At 40.1% G+C, this 22447-nt stretch overlaps 1 protein-coding gene across 9 annotated transcripts in view; it reads right to left on the reverse strand.

Moving 5' to 3' along the window:
* Positions 1 to 21984, reverse strand: part of RACGAP1 (Rac GTPase activating protein 1) — a 31716-nt gene extending 9732 nt beyond the window's left edge. Inside the window, exons 1-6 of one of the 9 annotated variants that reach the window (XM_006091541.3) lie at positions 21921 to 21984; positions 11920 to 12008; positions 4966 to 5168; positions 3610 to 3746; positions 2598 to 2667; positions 447 to 500 (exon numbers count right to left, since the gene is read on the reverse strand). In XM_006091541.3, the coding sequence (XP_006091603.1) occupies positions 447 to 500; positions 2598 to 2667; positions 3610 to 3746; positions 4966 to 5168; positions 11920 to 12004 (549 nt within the window). In that variant the 5' untranslated portion in view covers positions 12005 to 12008; positions 21921 to 21984. The other 8 variants (XM_014458226.2, XM_014458227.2, XM_014458228.2 and 5 more) reach the window with 8 other exon arrangements.
* Positions 21985 to 22447: the final 463 nt, after the last annotated feature.

Below are 22447 nucleotides of genomic sequence, written 5' to 3' on the forward strand. Positions count from 1 at the left end.
GCAGTCCAGAATAGTAACATGCGACAGGATTCTATCCTGAGTTACAACCCCCAGCAAGGATTAGAAGGTGTTTAACAATGGCTAGAGCAACATATCAGAAATGCAGTTATGTGGCAGAATTTCCAAGGAAATTCTTTTATTGTTACTTTATTTTAAAAAAAAAGAAAAAGAAAAAAAAAAGAAAGAAAGAGATAAGGATCAAAAGAAACTGACAAACAAAACAGATCCAGTGACATGGAAGCATGCAACAGACTGAGGACTCTCAGAGGGAAAGGGCTGGGGGAGGGAAGAGATCAACCAAAGAACGTATATGCATGTATGCATAACCCATGGACACAGACAATAGTGGGGTGAAGGCCTGGGGAGGGGTCAATAGGGAAAAAAAGGGGGACATCTGTAATACTTTCAACAATAAAGATAAATTTAAAAAAAAAGAAAAAACATACCCTCTTTTCTCTCTTCTTCAGTTTGAAAGTCTTTATTACAGAAGAATCCCAATCCTGTTGACAAATTACACTGTATTAATTTCTTTTTTTGGTTAGGCCTCCCCTAAACCCTGTACAAATAAATTTACAGTGAACTTTAAAGGCTTCTTGAGTCAGACTCCCTTAATTTACAATTTGAGGAAATTGGGGGGGAGAACTCAAGTATTGTAGTTACAGAGCCGTAGTAAGTTAACATGTTTTCTTTCCAAAATTGAAGCTATTATAATAGAATCAGGAATCAATACCACAGAGGCAAGAAAAGGTTAAAGAATCAACTTCTGTTGTGATCATCTCCAGTGCCTGGTCCTTTGTTTCTGATTATGTTTGTAATTGGTTTTAGAACTTAGAGAATGTTAGGCACTACAATGATTGTGTTAGATCTGATTCTTCCTCTTAAGGGACTGCTATTGTCTAATCATATGTTCTGTACAATACAGTCACTTAAAAAGTTCTAGTTTAGGTTTTACTTCTCTCAATCATCTCTCTTCCCTGGGCCCTAAAAGATATTCGCCACTGAAGAATTATTTTGTCTTTTACTGTGGTCTAGCTTTCCTTTACTTATTTTAACCATATGTATTTTTAGTAGCTACCTGTGACTTCCTTACTCCTGATAATCCCTGAAAACACAAAATCAGAAACAGTTGTATACAGCAAATTGTAGCTTAGCTACATAAATTTAATCTCTCCAATTCATGGTCAAATAATTTAGCTACTGCTTGTTTGATTTAGCTTCAGTTACAACAGATAACATAGCAGAGGTCTAGCTTCAAAGTCAGCAAATAGTATGTTTTAGTTTTATTATATATCCCAAACCTATTCTATATCATTCCTTATTCCAAAAAGGTGATACCAAATATTGATATCTATAAAATGGCAATTATTTCCCTAGTCCATTGGTCGGCAAACTCATTAGTCAACAGAGCCAAATATCAATAGTACGACGATTGAAATTTCTTTTGAGAGCCAATTTTTTTAAACTTAAACTATATAGGTAGGTACAGTGTTATTAACTTAATTAGGGTACTCCTAAGGCTTAGAAAGAGCCACACTCAAGGGGCCAAAGAGCCACATGTGGCTCGCGAGCCGCAGTTTGCCGACCACGGCCCTAGTCAAACACTGAATTTGGACAGAAAACTCATAGCCCATGTAACAAGTACTTGTCACTTGTTTGGCTATCATCAGAAAACAAATCTCCAATAACCTCCTGATTTATTGTTTTGTTTGCTAAGCTTTCAGTCAGTAGAACAGGTTCCCATTTTTGAACATCAAAGATTGAAATATCAGGAGATGACCTTTCATGCAGAAACACCATCAGAAGTTAAGAGAAGGGTGCTGCCCTACAAAAGCAGGGTAACAAAGTGCTAAGACATGCTAACCACTGTTGATCAAAGCATTATATAGTACCTGGAAACTCTCCAGTCTTCTAGCTGAAGCTCCAGAACACTGGTTTTCCCTCTAATTGTGAAGTAAAACTAAGTTTCCCTCTAGAACCAAACTAATTCAGAAATAAGGCACAAATCTATTCTCCCTAAGAGCAACAAATAAGCCCTGACCAAACAGAGCTTTGCTAAAAAAAAAAATTTTTTTTTTATATTTTTTATTGATTTTTTACAGAGAGGAAGGGAGAGGAATAGAGAGTTAGAAACATCAATGAGAGAGAAACATCGATCAGCTGCCTCCTGCACACCCCCTACCGGGGATGTGCCTGCAACCCAGGTACATGCCCTTGACCGGAATCGAACCTTAGACCTTTCAGTCTGCAGGCCGATGCTCTATCCACTGAGCCAAACCGGTCAGGGCTAAAATAAATTTTTATTGCTAGGTAAGGTTTTAATAAGTCAAGATATAATCAATTAATACATGCAGCTCACAAATCCATTAAACAAATTTAACCTCATGTCAAATCCTGAATTCTATATTCCCACTTCCAGAAACAAAAGATATATAAGCAAGTCTCTTATAGTTTGTGTGGATTTATATTTTTAAATGCTACCTCAGTATCTATAACACATCAATTAATAACACAGTAATAAAGGAATTCCAGAAGGACAGCAGAGATGTTCCTGAGGGAGCGGAAATATAAATAATACTCAGAGGTCAAATGTTCATTACCAGCGATTCATCAGTCTTGTCAAAGCTGATATCTGATAAAATGGAACCAGATTCGTCAATAGTTGACAGTCTATTGAGTGAAACAATACAAAGTTAGACAAAGAATACTATGAAAAGTAAAATCCACCAACACCCAGAACAAGTTACCTAGCAGGTCAGATAATGTCAGCAATTTCACAGCAATCCCTTCCCTTTAAAGATAACTCCAAGCATAGACCCTAGCTGTGGTGGGTTGCTTTTTATGGCTTCATGAGGAGTGTGTGCATGCAATACAGTTGCTTTTTCAGCAAAGGCCTTATAACTACAGCTGAAAATTATAGTTAGGGGTATGGGTTCTATTCCCTACTGAGTCTGTACTACAGGCTCCTAAAAATTTACAAGGCAGAAGAGTGAAGTTTAATTTGATCCCAATTGTGGTTGCTTTCTGCAAGAGAGAGTATTACCCAGCCTTAGCTTTTTAAGAAATTAAGCCCATACATCTTCTTAGTTATCAAGATTCCCCATAAAACAATCAAGCAACAAAATAAATACCTCTAAGAGTGCTGACCTCTCCCTACATACCGTATTGGGGGTGTTAAATTCAAAGCCTAGTTGAGACTTTTTTAAAGAGAGATGCAGTGGAACCAAAATTACTATCTGGTCTTGGCTCACAGAAGACCTTTCTAAACCAGAGGAGCTACAAGAGCTCTCTAGAGAGTAAACACTAAAAGTATTGCTGAACTGCCACTTTCACTTTCGGTTTCTTAGCAATCTTAGGATTAGTTATTGGTGTGCAATTCAGCACCAACATCAAAATTTTACCCATGGTGAAACAACATCTTAAGGAAAGATTTAAAAATCAAAAGAAATAGGGCGGCCCCTGTGCTTTTATTTCCCACCCACCCTTCCTCTAAGTCTTTTCTGCTTTATTCAGCACACATTCCAGAACCAGTTTATTTAAGAGTTCAGATAACAAGAACTTCTGACAGCTGTGTTGCTCGTGATCAGATAACAACAGATGCAGTTCTCCCACCTTTTGTTCCCAGCATTGCCAATGGATGGTTGGCCTCTGTTGAGAAAAGCCAGAGCTGATTTTTGCTCCTCGCTTAGTTGAATGCTGCCAGATGTGTCACACATGAGCATCTCTCGGATCAGCTGAATCTGTCTTTCCTACAGACCAAAGCAGAATAAAACATCCTAACCAACCAGGGGAGAAAGCTTCACCTCAAATTTATGGGATGGGCAGACCAGAAGACATTGAAATACAGCATTATGCAAATGAGCCTTCAGGAAAGCTGTTACACCAATAGCATATTAATTCACATCAAGTCCAGATTGTGTCTCTGATTTCTGACTGGTAAAATAAACTCCATCTAGCAAATTGGGGTTTCTACTACAAGACTTTTGGATCAAACTGCTAATCCAAGAGGACGGAGTATTGCAAAATGAGAGTCCCAAAATAAATTTTGCATAGCACAAACACTTTATTGTCATTTTATCAGGACAATTATTGGCTTCTTCCACAGATCAAAACAGCCACCCACCTTTCTAAATGGTGAAGCAAAATGTTATTAAATGGATACAAAGCTATGACACACTAGAACCAGATAATTTGAGCTCACTGAGGCATCTAACACTGTGCCAGGGTAGATTAGTGCCTCCTAGTAAAGGCTTTCCTTTGTACCATGACCCACCTTGGTACACCAAAATGAAAGTGTTCTATGTTAGCCACACTGCTCAACCTGTTGAATATATCTAGCCCTTTATCTTGAATCAGGAGCAGTTGTGAAGGAAAGGCTTAGAGTTGTCTTACGTGTATCAAAGTACTAGCTATTGATACAAGGCTGAGGATATTCTGGGTGGCATGAGAGATGGCCAATTGTCTTGTGACAGACCAAGTATGCTAGGAATTCCCTGCCCTTCCCCCTAATTATAATTCTTTAAATTCTCACTTGAAATCTGTCTATTAAGTAGTAGTTTCGAGTCAAAAAATGGAAAAAATTTAAATTTCAACCTATGGAGAACAGGATTCCTAAGCTGCAGTTTCAGTTCCAATCACAGACAAATTGTCAATGGACAGGTTGCTTTTAGTTCTTTAATACGGAATAAGAAGTTGGGTATATCTGGCAAGTGGAAGCATTATCAGGCCCTGACAGTGCTCAGTTGGTCAGAGCATCATCCTGATATGCCAAGGTTGTGCATTCAATCCTGGTCAGGGCACATATTAAGAACCAACCAATGAATGCATAAGTGGAACATCAAATCAATGCTTCTCCACCTCACCTCCACTTCTCTCTCTCTAAAATATAAATTTAAAAAAAATCAAAACATTATCAGATGCTTCCCCCTCCCCCATTGTCACAGTACTAGCATAGAAAACAATACACACCAGCTTTTCACAGTCAGCCTCAGCTCGCTGTCTCCGTTTGATCTCTACATCCACCTGATTGCGTGCATGCTTCAGCTTAACATCCAGAGCACTACGCTCAGTCTCTGCTTTCATCAGAAGATCCTTGTATTTCCCCAGCTCTTGGTCTGTTCTCTGCCACTTTTTACGGAAATCTTCGAAGTCCTTTGCCAACTGGATGAATTCTAAAGAAAGGAGGGAAACTTTAATAATTCAAACACCAAACGCCTGAATTACAAATGCTCTTATAAACGAGTCCTCTGGTTAGTTTTACTCCAAATACATAATTAAGGGCCCAGCTAAACTATGGACAGCTGAAAACAACCAAGAGCAGATTCTGGATATATGTTCATCACTCTAGATGAGAGCTTTGTGGGGAGCAATTCCTATTTCAGCAGGCCACTTACTCTGGCTTAGCCAGTGGCATCTGCTATGGAATAAGTAACTCATTAGTCACCTGGCTCCAGATGTAACACCAACACTGAAAGCTCCTGAACAGAAGGCAATCAAAGGGGGATACCTTTGGGGCAGCTGTCACGCACCAGGACAGTTACAGCTATAAAACAAAGCAGCCTCCTTTAGAGTCACTCATTGCTGTGCCAGAGAGATGCTAAACAGCAAATTCAAATGTAACTGTTGTAGTATGCTCCAGTAGATGTAGATTAATATTACAGCTGTCTAGGCCTGCAATTCCATTCAGCTATATAATTATACAAATATTGATTTGAAAGTAAAGAGCCAATTTGCTGTTTAACACTGCCCTGAAGGGTATATAAACATTCCAGTTAGAAAGATACAGGAAGAGAAGACCTACTAGATTTGGGTGGGTCACTGATAGCAGAATGCGGATTCTCTTCAAATGTCTGCAAAGACAGCACCACTTCCAAGGCAGCACCTCAAAGCATGAAAACCCTAGTGGCATTCATTCTTATCATCTCTATCGGCAAAGACTTTTTTTCCACAATGCCTTACTATTTCCAGTTAACCTCAATCTATCTATAAGCATCACTTTTCACCAGTATCAATGGAGGAAGTTTCAAAGGTGTACATCTGTTGGTCAAACTAACCCAGTTTACAGCTGAAACTAGGCCAAATTTACACAAGGAGAGCAGATTTTTAGGTAGTAGGAGCACTTTTCCTATTTGAATTTAACTTAAGAGCACAGAAACAATATAGTCTCCTTTTAAAACAATTTTAATAATTTGACTAAATTTCAAACTTACAAATTAAAATTAGGCTACCAATTCAATCTATAGAAATCAAGTCTTACAAATAAGGAAACTATAGTTTTTAGCCAACAAAAGATTTTAGCAAAACAAGATAGTATGATCTAGTTATCTTAGACAATGCAAATAACAAAGACCAAATATATATATGTATATATGCATGCATTTATTATTATTATTATTATGTATATAATAATATATATATTATTACAATTCAAATGGTTTTAAAAGATATGCTGGTTTAGTTAATAATTTGGAACATTATTAAGGGCTAATTTTCCTCAATTTAAAGAAAACAACAATATATCCTTTTGTAAATTTAACAATTTCAACACTATAGATTCACAAGGAAGAAAATTAAAAACGAGCCCAGCCTGTATGGCTCAATAGTTGATCATTGACCCAGGAACCAAGAGGTCACTGATTCCCAGGTCAGGGCACATGCCTGAGCTGTGGGCTCGATTCCCAGTAGGAGTGTATGCAGGAGGCAACTGATCAGATGATGTTCCTCTCTCATCAATGTTTCTCTCTCTCTATCCCTCTTCCTTCCTCTTTCTAAAAATCAATAAAAACATATTTTAAAAAAACACACGCAAAAAAAACCCCAAAGCTGGTTCTTAGCCATGTTCACTCTGGTAATCATTAAGTAGTACACTTATGATTTGTGTATTTTCCTGATGTATGTAATACTTCAATTTCAAAAAATAAAGAATAAGAAACACACTTTTCAACTACACAGTCTAAAAACTTTCTACCTCCACTCTGTGGTCAATTAAATGTTTCTAAATGTAGCTGTACATACACACACAAATATTTAAGAAATTAAAAAACAAATTGAGAACAAAAAGATTTCCATTTGACCTAATTTTGCTGGTTTGTTTATTCTTTGGGATATTCCTTTTTTTTCTTTCTATAATTCTTTATTGTTGAAAGTATTACATATGTCCCCTTTTTTGAGATATTCCTTAATAAGTCTTATTAAATTTTGGTTTTTAGCCCTGGCCAGTGTGGCTCTGTTGTTTGGGTGCTGGTTCAATTCTGGTCAAGACACATGCCCAGGCTGCAAGCTTGATCCCAGGTAGGAGGCGTGCGAGAGGCAGCCATGTCAGTCAGTGTTTCACTCTCAACATCGATGTTTCTCTCTCCCTCTCCCTATCACTCTCTCTAAAAATCAATTAAAATATTTTAAAAACTAAAAATAATGAAGTGATCAACCGAAGAACTTGTATGCATATATGCATAACCCATGGACACAGACAACAGGGTGGTAAAGGCCTGGGGTGGGAGGCAGAGCAGACTAGAAGGGGTGAATAAGGGAAAAACAGGGGACATATGTAATATTTCCAACAATAAAGATTTAAAAAATTAATAAAAATAAGTAATAAATTAATAAATAAAATTTAGGTCTTAATTCTTGTTCATTGTTAATTGACATACATTACAGGTCTCATTGCAATGGCACTCCAAATAAAGTATCAATTTCAAGGGAAAAGTTCCTATTTTAATAGTACAAATTATTAAATTACTACTGGTTCAACTTAGTTCGTTAGACCAAAACCATAACATGTGCATACATGACTGATTACTTTTTTTTTTAATCCTCCCCTGAGGACATGCTTAGAGAGAGGAAGGGGGTAGGGGGAGGAGGGAGGGAGGGAGGGGGGGAGAGAGAGAGAGAGAGAGAGAGAGAGAGAGAGAGAAATATAGATGTGAGAGAAGCATCGATCAACTGCCTTCCCTATACACCCCAACTGAGGGATCAAACCCACAACCCAGGTATGTGCCTGACCAGGAATCGAACCAGCAACCTTTCGGTGCACAGAACACTCAACCAACTGAGTCACTCCAACCAGGCCAAGTTATTACTATTAAGTACAATTCTGTTATAAACTAAGTTTGTTATAAAGGGTCAAAAAGGCCCTTTAGACCACAGACCAGGAAAAATTCTGATGTTGGAGGAGATCAACAAACATGGCCTTTTCTCCCCCAGTTTGTGAATCACAATTCGACTTCATACCAGCCTGTCATGAAGTACACATTCAAATGATTTATTAAATTCAAACTATCTCCTTAAAAAAAAACAAGGACATATTAAATTCAATTAACAAAAAGGAGAAAGGAAAAGAGAAATTTCCTTAAAACAAACTGAGGATAATCTTTGATTCATTAAAAAAAAAATTAGGGTTTGGTTCATAATTCAGCAAACAGATTAAAGCAATTCAGAAATCTCTTCTCAGTTCACTCCTCTTGGGACCTTTGTTATTGGGCCCTTTATCTTACCTACTGTTCTCAAAGATTCTTCTTTTTATTTTTTAAATATATTTTTATTGATTTCAGGGAGGAAGGGAGAGGGAAAAAGAGATAGAAACATCAATGATGAGAAAGAATCAATGATTGGCTGCCTCCGGCACCCCACCTACTGGGGATCGAGCCCACAACCCCGGCATGTGCCCTTGACCGGAATTGAACCCGGGACCCTTCAGTCCACAGGCCAATGCTCTATCCACTGAGCCAAACCAGTGAGGGTCCTTGAAGCTTCTTAAGGGCAATGACCCCGTGTCTCTTTTGCTCTTTTATCACTAGTGCCTAGCACTTTGCCTAACACATAGTAGGCATTTAAATATTTATTGAATGAATGAATAAATGAAGAATTGCTGTTCAGATCAAATTTAAATTCCAGGGATCCAAGCCCACCTTACCAATCTAATAATAAAGTAATAAATTAATAAATAAAAAAACAAACTAAGTTTTTAGAACACACAACACCCTCTTTCTAACTAACCCAGTTTATCCCTGCCCTCAGAACAGACCCATGCTCCTTTCTGCCTTCTCATTTGTGATCAAGCTATGCACTCCAAATGAAATGCCCTACCTATTCTTCTTTATGTACCCATTTTTCTAGTCCCATCTGCTCTTTCCTAATTTGTTTGCTCCACATTAAATTTTTCTCGACTTCCCACAAGCATATATTCTGATACTTGTACTGTCTTCGTTTCATGAGAAAGAATCCTGTCTCTGAAACTTAAATACCATAATCTTCTTGAAGACAGGTACCACATCACATACACTTCAGTATCGCCTACTGTATAGCATAGCACAAACCTAGTATGGTACTGGAATACAATAGGCACCTAATAAATACTGTTATGTTTATTCCTAATTTACACACCAACAATATCAAAAAATTCAGGCAGCCCAGCTGGTGTGGCTCAGTGGTTGAGCATCAACCTATGAACCAGGGGGTAACCGTTCGATTCCCCGTCAGAGCACATGCCTGGGTTGTGAGCTCAAACCCCAGTGTGGGGCATGCTGGAGGCAGCCAATCAATGATTCTCTCTCATCATTGATGTTTCTCTCTCTCCTTCTCCCTTCTTCTCTGAAATCAATAAATATTTTTTTTTAAAAAAGAATTCAGGCAATTCATAATAAAATAAAGATAAAAATCATGGTGACTGGGGAAAACAAAGATAACAAAATACTTAGGCCATTAAAGTCATTTTATCTGAATATTAACCTTCACTCTGATCTTTCAATAACCTTGGACTTAGCTTTAAAAAAAAAAGACTACACAATAAGGAGAAAGAAGAATGAAGTTATGATGAAACTCAAGAATAAAGAGTTGGGATGCCTGGGCATGGGAGGAATTCCTAGTGTCAAAGAAAAGGACAGAGACTAGGGTGGTTGAAGAAAAGAGATTCTACAGTCTAGAAAACACTGAGCCACTTCAGTTCCTCAAGAGTCAACATTCCAAGTTAGGGATTTAAGAGGGAGACAAAACATACCTCTTTTTTATAACATAAATCAATGGGAAGGTATAAATTTGCTTATAAAATAAGGGTATCTGTAAAAATAAATACCTTGTATATTCTTGGTATAACTACTTCCAAAGTATTTTCACAACTAGTATCTCATTTTATCCCAATCTTCACAGAACTCCCACAAAGACAGACATTTAAATTCATATTTTACAGATAAAGAGACACAGAAATAACTATTAAAAGTCAGCATAGTTATTGAGACTTCAAACCTCAGATTCCTCTCTCTGCCCCCACATCTACCAGCTGCCTCCTCCTAGAGATCTTATTCTCACAATCTCTTCTACCCATTTCCCCTTATTTCCATCTTCACACCATCCCAGTTAGGACTCCCGTTGGCTTTCCTGAGCAATGGCAACCATGTCTTATCATTCTCCCAGCCTCCACCTCTGCCAGGGTAATCTTCCAAAAGTACAGCTCTGAGTATGTTACTGCACCTTACTCCTATTCCCACCAACCCCACACCCTCTTGCCTCCATTCAAGCTGTTCCCCTGACCCTAAATGCCCTATTTCATCTCTGTCTGTTGGGATCCTACCCTACATATAAGGCTCAACTCAAACCCTACTTTTCTCCATTAAGCCATTTAGTCACCCCTTTCCCTCAACTCAACATGTGCTAGAGGTTGTGATAGGTTCTCACTAAATATTTGCTGAATGAACCTGAATTTTAAGGTCTATTCAATACTCCTCCCCACTAGACTCCAAAGTTATCTATCTTCTGAGATGATGTGATCTCAAAAAGAAGCCTAATTAGTATGCCATCATGGTTACTGAGCTGGTACCAGATGATAGGGTCATGTAACAGCTATTAGAGAGAGAAAATAGAATGTTGTTTTGAAAGGCCTGTAAGTGGATAAGAGCTATTAAAAACATCAATCAAATTGAAGGAAATATTGAATGGCATAAGCAAGATGCCATTACTAAATACAGTAGGGATTTTTTTTAAGTTTAAGACATAGTTCTTACATTACTTTATATATATTTTTATTTTATTTTATTTTTTTACTTATTATTATTTTTTTTTACAGAGAGGAAGGGAGAGGGAGAGTTAGAAACATCGATGAGAGAGAAACATCGATCAGCTGCCTCCTGCACACTCCCTACTGGGGACATACCTGCAACCAAGGTACATGCCCTTGACCGGAATCGAACCCAGGACCCTTCAGTCCACAGGCCGACGCTCTATCACTGAGCCAAACCGGTCAGGGCTACATTACTTTTTAGCAATGAGGCTGACTTAAGAGCAACACTTACTAAATTAAGTATCAATAAAAATCTGAAATAGGAGAGGATGGCAACACAAAGAGAAGCTGGTATAGCATATTTCCAGATCACTTAAGTCTGTGCTACCAGCCCCACCTTCCTTTCTCACTAATCTGCTTCACAGATGACTGTTTTATTACCACCTCCTTTTTTTCCCTAGCTCTCTACCCAATCTCAATCCTTTATTACTAAACATCAAATACATGAAGTAGGTAAAAGCAGATGAATAATTACTCCAAAAAGGTTGTAACATTTTTCTCTTCTTCAATTGAAAATGTTCTTTAGAACACAGGGAAAGCCCAGGATAAAAAATGTAGACAATTACTCTCTAAAGAAAAAAAGCAACATCCTTGAAAATTCAGATTTTGCCCAGTTCATGGTACAAAAATGAAACTGGCAACTACTTAGTAGAAAAAAAGTCTGGATAAAACCCATTTAAGAACTACAGAAAAAGTGACCATTTAGAATAAGTGTCCACTAAGCTTTAACCATGGATAAGTGACCATCACTTTCTTTTTAGGAAACCCAAATAAAAAACAAGTTTCAGATTGGAATGTACTGTTCAGCTCTGTAGAAAACCCAAGTCTGAAATGCTTTCTCTCTTCACACAGGCCAACTCAGAATGACTTACGGAGTTCATTTCCTTCACTGAGAATCTCCACCCGGCGTACAAGCTGCTCAAACAGATTCCGCAAATTCAGCATCGTAGTCTCCATCTTTCTGCCAAGAAATCAAATATACATTAGGGGTCCTGCCTTTTCCCCCAGACAAAAGATTCAGTCGCAATCCAGTACAGTCATCAGTGACTAACATCTGGTCTCTTCTATTTGTAGCTACCATTATAAGAATCACAAGTCAACAATTTGTGTAATCCTTATTATAAAAACAAAGTTGGAATGTTTAATACTCATTTGAAAATAAGAACAGCATTTCAGACCTCTGATTATAATACCCTCTTCCTGCCTACTGCTTTTCCTCCACTCTGCAATCACCACAGAGCTGAGAGGAAAGCAATTAGGGACAAGCATGTCCGTTGATTACTAGGTGACCAAATACAAAATGTGGTTCTTAGTCAAGCATATTGATTAATAACACTTCTACCACTTTAATCCTTCTGGACACTTAAGACCCTCAAGATAACTTAAAGGTTTATTTTTAATTTCATTTTTAGCTAGTACCCCTGTTGCATCTGCCTTTTAAAACGCAGGACATGGTCAGCATATTTCCTACCAACAGCACAGATGACGTCACACAAGTGATTAAGTGGGGAAATCGCCAGCTCAGCAGCACAAGAATTATTTCTGTAATGCAGGGCTCTCTGCTGGACTGCGTGCAGGGACTATGTCTAATAAATTTATACTAAGTATAGGCAAAGGCTTATGTTATACCACATTCTAGCATCAAGGAGACAATACACCACCTTCACAGTTAGAAGGGCAAAGGAAAAATCATTTGCTACTGTGTTCAGTATGGTGAATTTCAGGCTTGGTATTTCCCCCAAAGACCTGCTGATATTACATTAGAATGGTGTCCTTACTAGCAGTTCTGCTCCAAATAGACTTTAACTGGGAACACTTTGAGAAAATAAGCTCTTCATTTAACAGTCCAGAAAGACATCAACTAGATATTACATAAACAATCAAGAAAATAAAAAAAATCAAAATTCATATAAAAGCTGAACGTCTTAAGAAATACCATTAAAGGATTATTATGTTTCATCTAATTACCCCTTCAACATTCTAGTCCAGGTCCTTATTTCATACTCTAAATAAAATTTGAAGAACTCCTTTATGAAGGTTTAGTGATTTTATAATGTTTATAAGATTATGCCATATGCTATGAGGGCAAGAAAGAAAAAGAAAACCACAAAGAACAAAAGAATATATAAAGATATTTTCTATTAAATGCTACAGAATTATTCATTTGTACTTTGTATGATGATTGCTCTAATAGCAAAAAAGCTTTCAATTCCAAGCTTGGATGCAATATATACCTGAACTAGGGCTGGAAACCAAGATTTTCAAATGGCAATGTATCTGTTCCAAGCTACATGATCACAGCTAGCTGCTAAGCAACCAGACCAACAAATTTATTACAAAGATCTTTCTCTAAACTAAGAACAAAACTAAAATAATAGCATTGAAACTGGCAGGAAGATATCGGAAGTCATGGAGAAGCCCAAGGATTTAACAATATGACAAAACAGGCAAATACATTCAAATGCTACGGGAAAGAAGCAAGAATAGGGCATTCAGGACCCTACTCAAATGATTTCCTTTGGCTCCCTGTAAAAACGGAAGATACTGATCACTTTTAATATGGGATATTGATTTCTATCATTTCAGCATTCATCTGTATATTCTGGGACTATAAGCTCAGCACCTAGGAAAACTGACCAAGAATGCAAAAAAGGAGTATTTCACAGTTCAACTAGGGTACTAAAAACTGGTTGTTAAAAAAATTTTTTTTCAGTAAGTTTTTATGTCTTAAATGACAATACAATAACCTGATCTTTTGCTCCTTTATAAGAAATCCTCACATTTTCTCAAGTTCCTCTAGTCCATTATTCTTCTTTCCTATGTTTTTTTTTAATGCATATCACTTCCTAGAGCAAGGGTTTAGAGGAGGTACTCTCTTGAAAACACAACCTAATTCCTGAAAAGTCTCTAAGGACACAGAGAACCTACCTGGGGACATCTCCTCATCATAGAAACTGTTATCTCATAAAACTACTCATTAGGAGAAAGTCTACACTGTTCTCCTAATACGATGCCTAGTGCCTAGGTACAGTGGTTGGCAAACCGCGGCTCACAAGTCACATGCGGCTCTTTGGCCCCTTGAGTGTGGCTCTTCCACAAAATACCACGTGCGGGCGCACACGTACAGTGCGACTGAAACTTTGTGGCCCAGACGCAGAAGTTGGTTTTCGGCCTGGGCGAGTCTATTTTGAAGAAGTGGTGTTAGAAGAAGTGGGGGGTGTTGGTCGGTCGGCAACGGGAGACGTGAGACATGGTGCAGGCGGGCCGGGGATACGCAGCGCGGGGGAGGCGCGCCGATTCATGCACGAGTTGAGGATGGGAGAGTTGGAAGGGGTCGACCTCAGCAAACGCACCTCAATCAGATTGAGGACGTTTTTAGCAAAGGCCCGCTTAGGAGTACCCTAATTAAGTTAATAACAATGTACCTACCTATATAGTTTAAGTTTAAAAAATTTGGCTCTCAAAAGAAATTTCAATTGTTGTACTGTTGATATTTGGCTCTGTTGACTAATGAGTTTGCTGACCACTGGCCTAGGAAATAGTTGTTTAACTGTACTTCCAGTGCTGTACAGTGGGGCCTTGACTTACGAGTGTCCTGACTAACGAGTTTTTCGAGATACGAGGCGTCTCTCGGCCGCTTTTTTGCTTTAAGTTGTGAGCTAAAATTCGGGTTACGAGCCAGCTTCAGATACCCCACCGCTAGTTGGCGCAGCGAACGTCACAGTGAACGCCACAACATCAGCCCAGCATCACGTGTCTCACTCGTTCACTTTTTGATTTGACATACGAGTAATTTGAGTTACGAGCTCTGTCACGGAATGAATTAAACTGTAAGTCAAGGCCCCACTGTATTGTAAAACAGCAGAGGTAACCCTAACTCTGTCAGACTATCATAGTCTCTAGATTTAGAATTCTAGTTTTACAAATAGTTTGATTATGAATTTTTCTCTATTCTTCTCTCTCAACACCAGACATTCCTTTAGTTCAATCCTCCAACCTCTTAAATGTATCGAACTATTCCACTTTAATCATTACATCTCTACAGGCTACTCACTCATTTATCTCACCAGCCCTACCCTCTCTCCTAATGCCAATTCAGCAGCTATCAATTTGCTTGGGATGCCCCAGATGTTGGGCTTGATTCTGAGATATTATTCAATCTTATACCCTCATATACATAAAGTAAAAAAAAAAAAAGTTACATTACAGTAAGCTAAGATTATTGAAGAAAAAAATTTATAAATTTACTGTAGCCCCGTGCTTATAAAGTCTACAGTAGTGTATAGTAATGTCCTAAGCCCTCACATTCACCCACTCACTGACTCACCCAGAGCAACTTCCAGTTCTGCGAGCTCCATTCATGATAAGTGCCCTATATGGGTGTACCATTTTTATCTTTTACACCACACTTTTACTGTAACTTTTCTGTTTAGATATACAAATAGTTCCCATTGTGTTACAACTGCCTATAGTATTCAGTACAGTACCATGCGGTATAGGCTTGACTTTATTATCAATTACCCTATCCACTGACCTACCCTATCCTACTGACTCCCAATTTTGATTCCTTATTTTTATCATTCTCCCAGTCACTCAGTTCCAAATCTCAGAATCACCTAAAGTTAGTTCCTTCCTTATAAGTATAATCACCAAACCTGTGCATTCTTCTCTCATGTGTATTATAACCATCCCCTCATCACATGCAGGTCATCATCACTCACTTCACCTGATCTTTCCCCCACTGCTTTACTTAATTGGCACTCAGACACATATACCTTGCACTTTAGCATGTATGTCCCATCCCAGGTAAACTGTAAATTCAAGAACAGAAACCTTACATTTGGCACTACTGTACATACACTCAGTATCCTATCTAATAATAGACAAACATGGTAATTAACCGTACCTCTGACACACTTCCCATTGGCTAATCAGGGTGATATGCAAATTAACTGCCAACCAAGATGGCGGCCGGCAGCCAGGCAGCTGAAGCAAACAGGAAGCTTGCTTGCTCCAGTGATGGAGGAAGCCAAGGTTCCCTGCCTGCCGCTGCCGGCCTCTGAGCTGCACTCTAAGAAACAATGTTGCAATTATAGAAGCTAAACAAACCCCAGAAACCTGCTTTTAGCCAGCCGGCCTCGGAGCTGGAGCTGCAACAGTGTTTCAATTATAGAAGCCAAACAAACCCAGATACCTGCCTTCAGCAGCTGAGGTCTCAGAGCTAAAGCCGGCTCTCAGTTCCAGTGACAGCCATAGAAGGTAAATAAATCCCAGAATAAAAAAAAAGAAAAAAAAGAGAGGTTGGGAGCTTCAGTCACCTGCCAGCCTGAAAACGGCCCTCAGCCCCTCACCCAGACTGGCCAGGCACCCCAGTGGGGACCCCCACCCTGAAGGGGGTGTGACCAGCTGCAAACAGCCATCATCCCCTCATCCAGGCTGGCCAGGCACCCAAGCGGGACCCCCACCCTAATCTGGGACACCCTTCAGGGCAAACCAACTGGCCCCCACCCGTGCACCAGGCCTCTATCCTATATAGTAAAAGGGTAATATGCAAACTGACCTTAACAGCAGAAGGACTGAGAATGACTGGTCACTATGACACATACTGACCACCAGGGAGCAGACGCTCAATGCAGGAGCTGCCCCCTGGTGGTCAGTGCGCTCTCACATGGAAGGAGCTCTGCTCAGCCACAAGCCAGGCTGATGGCTGCCAGTACGGTGGTGGTGGGAACCTCTCCTGCCTCCTCAGTAGCGCTAAGGATGTCCTACTGCAGTTTAGGCCTGCTCCCCGCTGGCAAGTGGACATCCCCCGAGGGCTGCCGGGCTGCCAGAGGGATGTCTGATTGCCATCTTAGGCCCAATCCCTCAGGGAGCGGGCCTAAGCCAGCAGGTGGTCATTCCCTGAAGGGTCCCAGACTGCGAGAGGGCACAGGCCGGGCTGAGGGACCCCCCCCCCCGAGTGCACAAATTTTTGTGCACCGGGCCTCTAGTTTAAAAATATTTGACAAAAGTCAGAGAACACACACATACATACACACCCAGTCATCACTCTATTGTCAAAAGAATTTCCATTCTACGTGAACATCAACGTAGAACATCCATTCTACGTGTAATATAGATTTTTTTTTTTTATGTTAAAAGGGGGCAGTGAAAAGCCCTGGGATAAATTCTTAGTTCTTCTATTTACCAGTAGTATAACTTTGGGTGAGTCACTTAATTTCTGAGACATATCTATAAATAGGAACAATAATACTTGTCCTAGTTACCTCACAGAATATTATCAATTAATGTTGTTAAAAGTTTTATAATGTATAGCCCAGGCAGTGTGGCTCAATGGTTGAGCCTCAGCCTATGAACCAGGAGGTCCGGGCACATGCCCAGGTTACGGGCTGGATCCCCAATGGGAGGCCTGCAGGAGGCAGCTGATCAATGATTCTCTCTCATTATTGATGTTTCTATCTCCTCTCCCTCTCCCTTTCTCTCTGAAATCAATAAAAATAAATAAAAGTTGTATAAATGTATAAATTGAACCTTATCATAAAAATACAGGGTATTATTATAGTACATATGAAATTTTTGTTTTTGCTTTGGTCTGACAGTTATTTACACTATAGAACAGTAATTACAAAATCATAGCTGGACCCCAGACCAAGAAGAATGGGGGATAGCAAAATCTGACCAGTTCTAGGCTCATTTTTAAACAAGCTGTTCTAAATGAGGCTTATAGTGTACAAGAGGTTTTTTTAAAAATATATTTTATTGATTTTTTTAGAGAGAGAAAGGGAGAGGGATAGAGAGTTAGAAACATCGATGAGAGAGAAACATCGATCAGCTGCCTCCTGCACACTCCTCACTGGGTATGTGCCCACAACCAAGGTACATGCCCTTGACCGGAACTGAACCTGGGACCCTTGAGTCTGCAGGCCGGCACTCTATCCACTGAGCCAAACTGGTTAGGGCTGTATAAGAGTTTTTCCTCTAACATAGGTTTATTTAGGATAATAATAATAAAAAATAAAAAAAAAACAGCACTAGGAAAATATAATTCTCTTTTCTTTAGACACTAGGGGACCATCATTCATTTTTACTAAAGTTCTATAGAAGTGACTCTCAGGAATTAAAAACTTTTATAGAGGACTAAATATCTTTTTGCATCAGTTCTAGGTAACTATGATATCGCAGCCAAATTGTATCTCAAAAAGTTAAAAATTACTCATCCTATTCAATGTCCATTGAAAATGGCTTTAATTTTCCTCCTGGGTCACATTTTTACCCTTATGAGTACTTCTTTATTTCTCCCCTTTTATTATTTAGTTCCATAGCTAGGAGATACACTAATGTGAAAGGAAACAAAAACAATGTCATATTGTAGTACATTGCTTTGCAGCTGTAAAACAGCTGTCACTTTTCACCACAGAGGCGGCTGCCTTTTGGGAAAGCTGAAATGATCCCTGTGTGGAGCAAGGAAATCAGTTTGTAGAGCACTTTAAGCAAAAAGGTGCTAGAAAATCTCAGCTGTTATTGATGAGAAGCCCCAGAGGTGGAGAAGTCATTGCTACAGATTCCCAATCTGTGAGTATCCCTAAGGGAGCAATTGTGCATCACCGGGAAAGAGTCTCAGCTTGATGTGATTGCTTTGAGTCCCCAATTTAATTTCAATCACCCAGCCAAGAGACAGACATCGTCTGTCCTTCAGAATAACAGACTACTACAGATCTTTACTGCAGCGTATCCTGGGGAAAGGCTCTATCCTCTTCTTCCTCCCCCTACAAATAACATTATTAAGAGACCTATACATCATGTGTTTTAGATGCATCAAGGGTGTTAAATATTGTAAGCCAAAGCAATGGGAGATTGCCTGAATTTTTCAGGAAGAGTTTTAATGAAAAACATTCTCACAAACATTACTAAATCTGGAGATCCCCAAGAAATCAACAATATAGGTTCTCTGCTGCCAAGGAAAACCATTCCCCAAAAGAGTCTCAATACTATAGAATCCTTTTATATGAAAGCATTTCTTTTCCCCAAATGTCCCGTTTCTGCTTCACCATATCAAAAGCCTCTATACAGCCCGGCCTGTGTAGCTCAGTGGTTGAGTGTCAACCTATGAACCAGGAGGTCACAATTCGATTCCCAGCCAGGGCACATGCCCAGGTTGCAGGCTCGATCCCCAGTAGGGGGCCTGCAGGAGGCAGCCCATCAATGATTTTCTCTCATCACTGATATTTCTCTCTCTCTCTCCCCCTCTCCTTTCCTCTCTGAAATCAATAAAAAAATATATATATTTTCAAAAAGCCTCTATACAACTGGCAGGCAGAAGGAATATCTTGAAAACAAATGTTTTTATGAGCAAATCAATTGCACAAAGAGTAAATAGACCATCCTCGGGCCAACATGAATGAAAACCAAAGAAAGGGACGAGTTGAATTATTTTTCAGAAAATTATTACCAGTTCAATATATTGTTCTTTTTTTCTTCTGTGAATTCCCTTTATGAAGTGCTCCATTCTTCAACATCTAGTATAAGTCTTATAAATTCACCAAAGCATTCCCTAACCATTTCAGTCCAAAATGATCTCTTCTTTATCTACAATATTTATTTAGCAAATATAAAACACTGCCTCATATTGTTAATTTTCTATGTTCAAAAAAATTTAATTTTTAATAGTGAAACTAAAGCCTCACCACCCTAAATAACTATATGTACCTCCTTATCTAATCTTTGCCCATTATGCTCAAATTTATTTCATAAAAATTACAATCACAGATTGTACATAATTTTGTGTTTTGCTTTTTTTCTATCATGTTCCAAAAAGCTGATGAACAATTATTTGTTTAGCCGTTCTCTTCTTTGGACATTTAGGTAATTTCCAGTTTTCAGTTACATCTGCCTGGAACTTCTTGCAGTCACTTCCTTACCTCCTTCAAGTGTTTATTCAAACATCATTTTCTCAGTGAGGTCTTTCCTAGCCACCCTATTTTATTCCTTACCCAAAGATATGTTTTCTTAACTGATTTTTAAAAAAATATGTTTTTTATTGATTTCAGAGAGAGGAAGGGAGAGAGAGAGAGAATCATCAATGATGAGTGAGAATTATTGATCGGCTGCCTCCTGCATTCCCCCCTACTGGGGATCGCCCACAATCCTGGCATGTGCCCTGCCCAGGAATCTGACGGTGAGTTCCTGGTTCATAGGTCAACACTCAGTTAAGCAGCCGGGCTTAATTGATATTGATGGTTGTCTCCTGTATGCACAACTACGGATGGAACCCGAAATCTAGGTATGTGCCCTGACCAGGAATCAAACCCACAACCTTCTGGTGTTTGGGACGACACTCCAACCAATTAAACCACACAGCCAGGGCTAGCCACCCTATTTTAAACTGCAGGCTTTTAAACTCCAACACTTTTCTGCTTTATTTTACTCCAAAGCACTTATCTCCATCTAACAACATACATATTAACTTATTTATTTGGTTTATTGTCTGTCTCCCCAATAGTTTAAGTTCCAAGAAAGCAGAGATTTTTGTCTGTTTTGTTCATGGCGGAGCCCCTGGTGTCCAGAACAGTACCTGACACTTGGCAAATGATTAATAAATATTCATTGAAGAAATGACTTGACTATCCCATGGACAGTGCTTTTCTCCGGGTGGCCGTGTTGCTTAGATTTCCAAGGATGGGATTACTATAACAGAGAGTAAAAACCTCTTGTGGCTCTTGATAAATGTTGCCAAAATATTTTCTAAAAGGGCTGTACTAATTAATGTGCCCACATTACCTTGAACAGTGTACCAGCCTACTAGATCCACCACTCAGTTATCTGTTTAGGTTCTATCACCCCCAAGTAAACTGCAAGCCCTTTAAAACCAAGTAAGACTGTCCTGTACTTACATTTTGCACTTCCTATTGTTGAATTATTAAGCTATAGGAAAGGCGCCTTTTCAGTAAAGAGAATGATAATGACATTTCTTTAAAAAAAAAAAAAAAAAAAAGGCTTATCTTCCCACCCACCCCACCTTCCGCCTACGAATGAAATCCTATAGAGTAGTGGTTCTCAACCTTCCTAATGCCGCGACCCTTTAATACAGTTCCTCATGTGGTGGTGACCCCCAACCATACAATTATTTTCGTTGCTACTTCATAACTGTAATTTTGCTACTGTTATGAATCGTAATGTAAATATCTGATATGCAGGATGTATTTTCGTTGTTACAAACTGAACATAATTAAAGCATAGTGATTAATCACAAAAACAATATGTAATTATATATGTGTTTTCCGATGGTCTTAGGCGACCCCTGTGAAAGGGTCGTTCGACCCCCAAAGGGGTCGCGACCCACAGGTTGAGAACCGCTGCTCTAGAGAGAACCGTACGGCCTTGTGGTCACTGAGACTAAGAACCACGGTGGGCAGGGCCGGCAGTCACTGCGCGGCCGGCTTACCTAGACCGCCCTCGGGAAGGCTCTCCCCGCTCAGCGCCCCGGCCTCTCACACACCAGGGTCCCTCCCTCGGGAAGGATGGGGGTGCCACCCCCAAAACTCCCAAACTCTTATCTAGGGGGCAGCCAGACCCTCGAGGTGGCCCTGGCCTGGTTCAAGCCACCGCCTTGACAAAAAGACGCCTCGGCTGTCTACAGAGCGCGGCACAGGAGCGAAGTCTACCCCGCCTCCCCAGCCGCCACCCCTTCAGGCCGCTCCGGCTCCCGCCCGGCCGGAGTCCCAGTGCAGGGGCTGTGGGTGCCGCCCTCTCACCGGCACCGGCGGGGGCCACGGCTCGCCACTTCCGACGCCCTCCCTCCTACCGCAAATCCAGCGCCACACCGACCTCTCCTCACAGCCCCCAGAGCCCACCTGGCCGGGTCTCTGGGCCCCACCTGGGTCGCCTTCCGCTTCCCTCTGCGCCGCACCCAACGGCAGAGCAGCTCCGCGCCGCCGGCTCTAGTTTGAAATCCCCCACCAACCAATCACAGAGAAATTTATTCCTCCCGCGCTGGCCCTCTACGCTGCGACGCATGCGCAGCAGGGCCGCGGAGGGGGGCGGGGACAGATTTAAGCATGCGCATTCTCATAGAGAGAAGCCAACGGCAGCCATTTTTACTAAGGTCGACAGTTTTAGTTTTTTCCCTTCTGCACCCCATGCCCCTCCGCCCCTCTCCCCCGCCCAAGCCTCTCCTGAAGCCATTTAGGACACCATGTTGACTAAGGGCAAGTGATAGTTACTGAGTACAAATTTTTTTTTTTATATTTTTTTATTGATTTCAGAGAGGAAGGGAAAAGGAGAGAGCAACAGAAACATCAATGATGAGAAAGAATCATTGATCAGCTGCCCCCACCCTGGGGGTTGAGCCCGCAACCCGGGCATGTGCCCTGACTGGGAATCAAACCGTGACCTCCTGGTTCA

Source organism: Myotis lucifugus, unplaced genomic scaffold, assembly GCF_000147115.1.
Source record: "Myotis lucifugus unplaced genomic scaffold, Myoluc2.0 scaffold_91, whole genome shotgun sequence".
In the NCBI taxonomy this organism is placed as follows: domain Eukaryota; kingdom Metazoa; phylum Chordata; class Mammalia; order Chiroptera; family Vespertilionidae; genus Myotis; species Myotis lucifugus.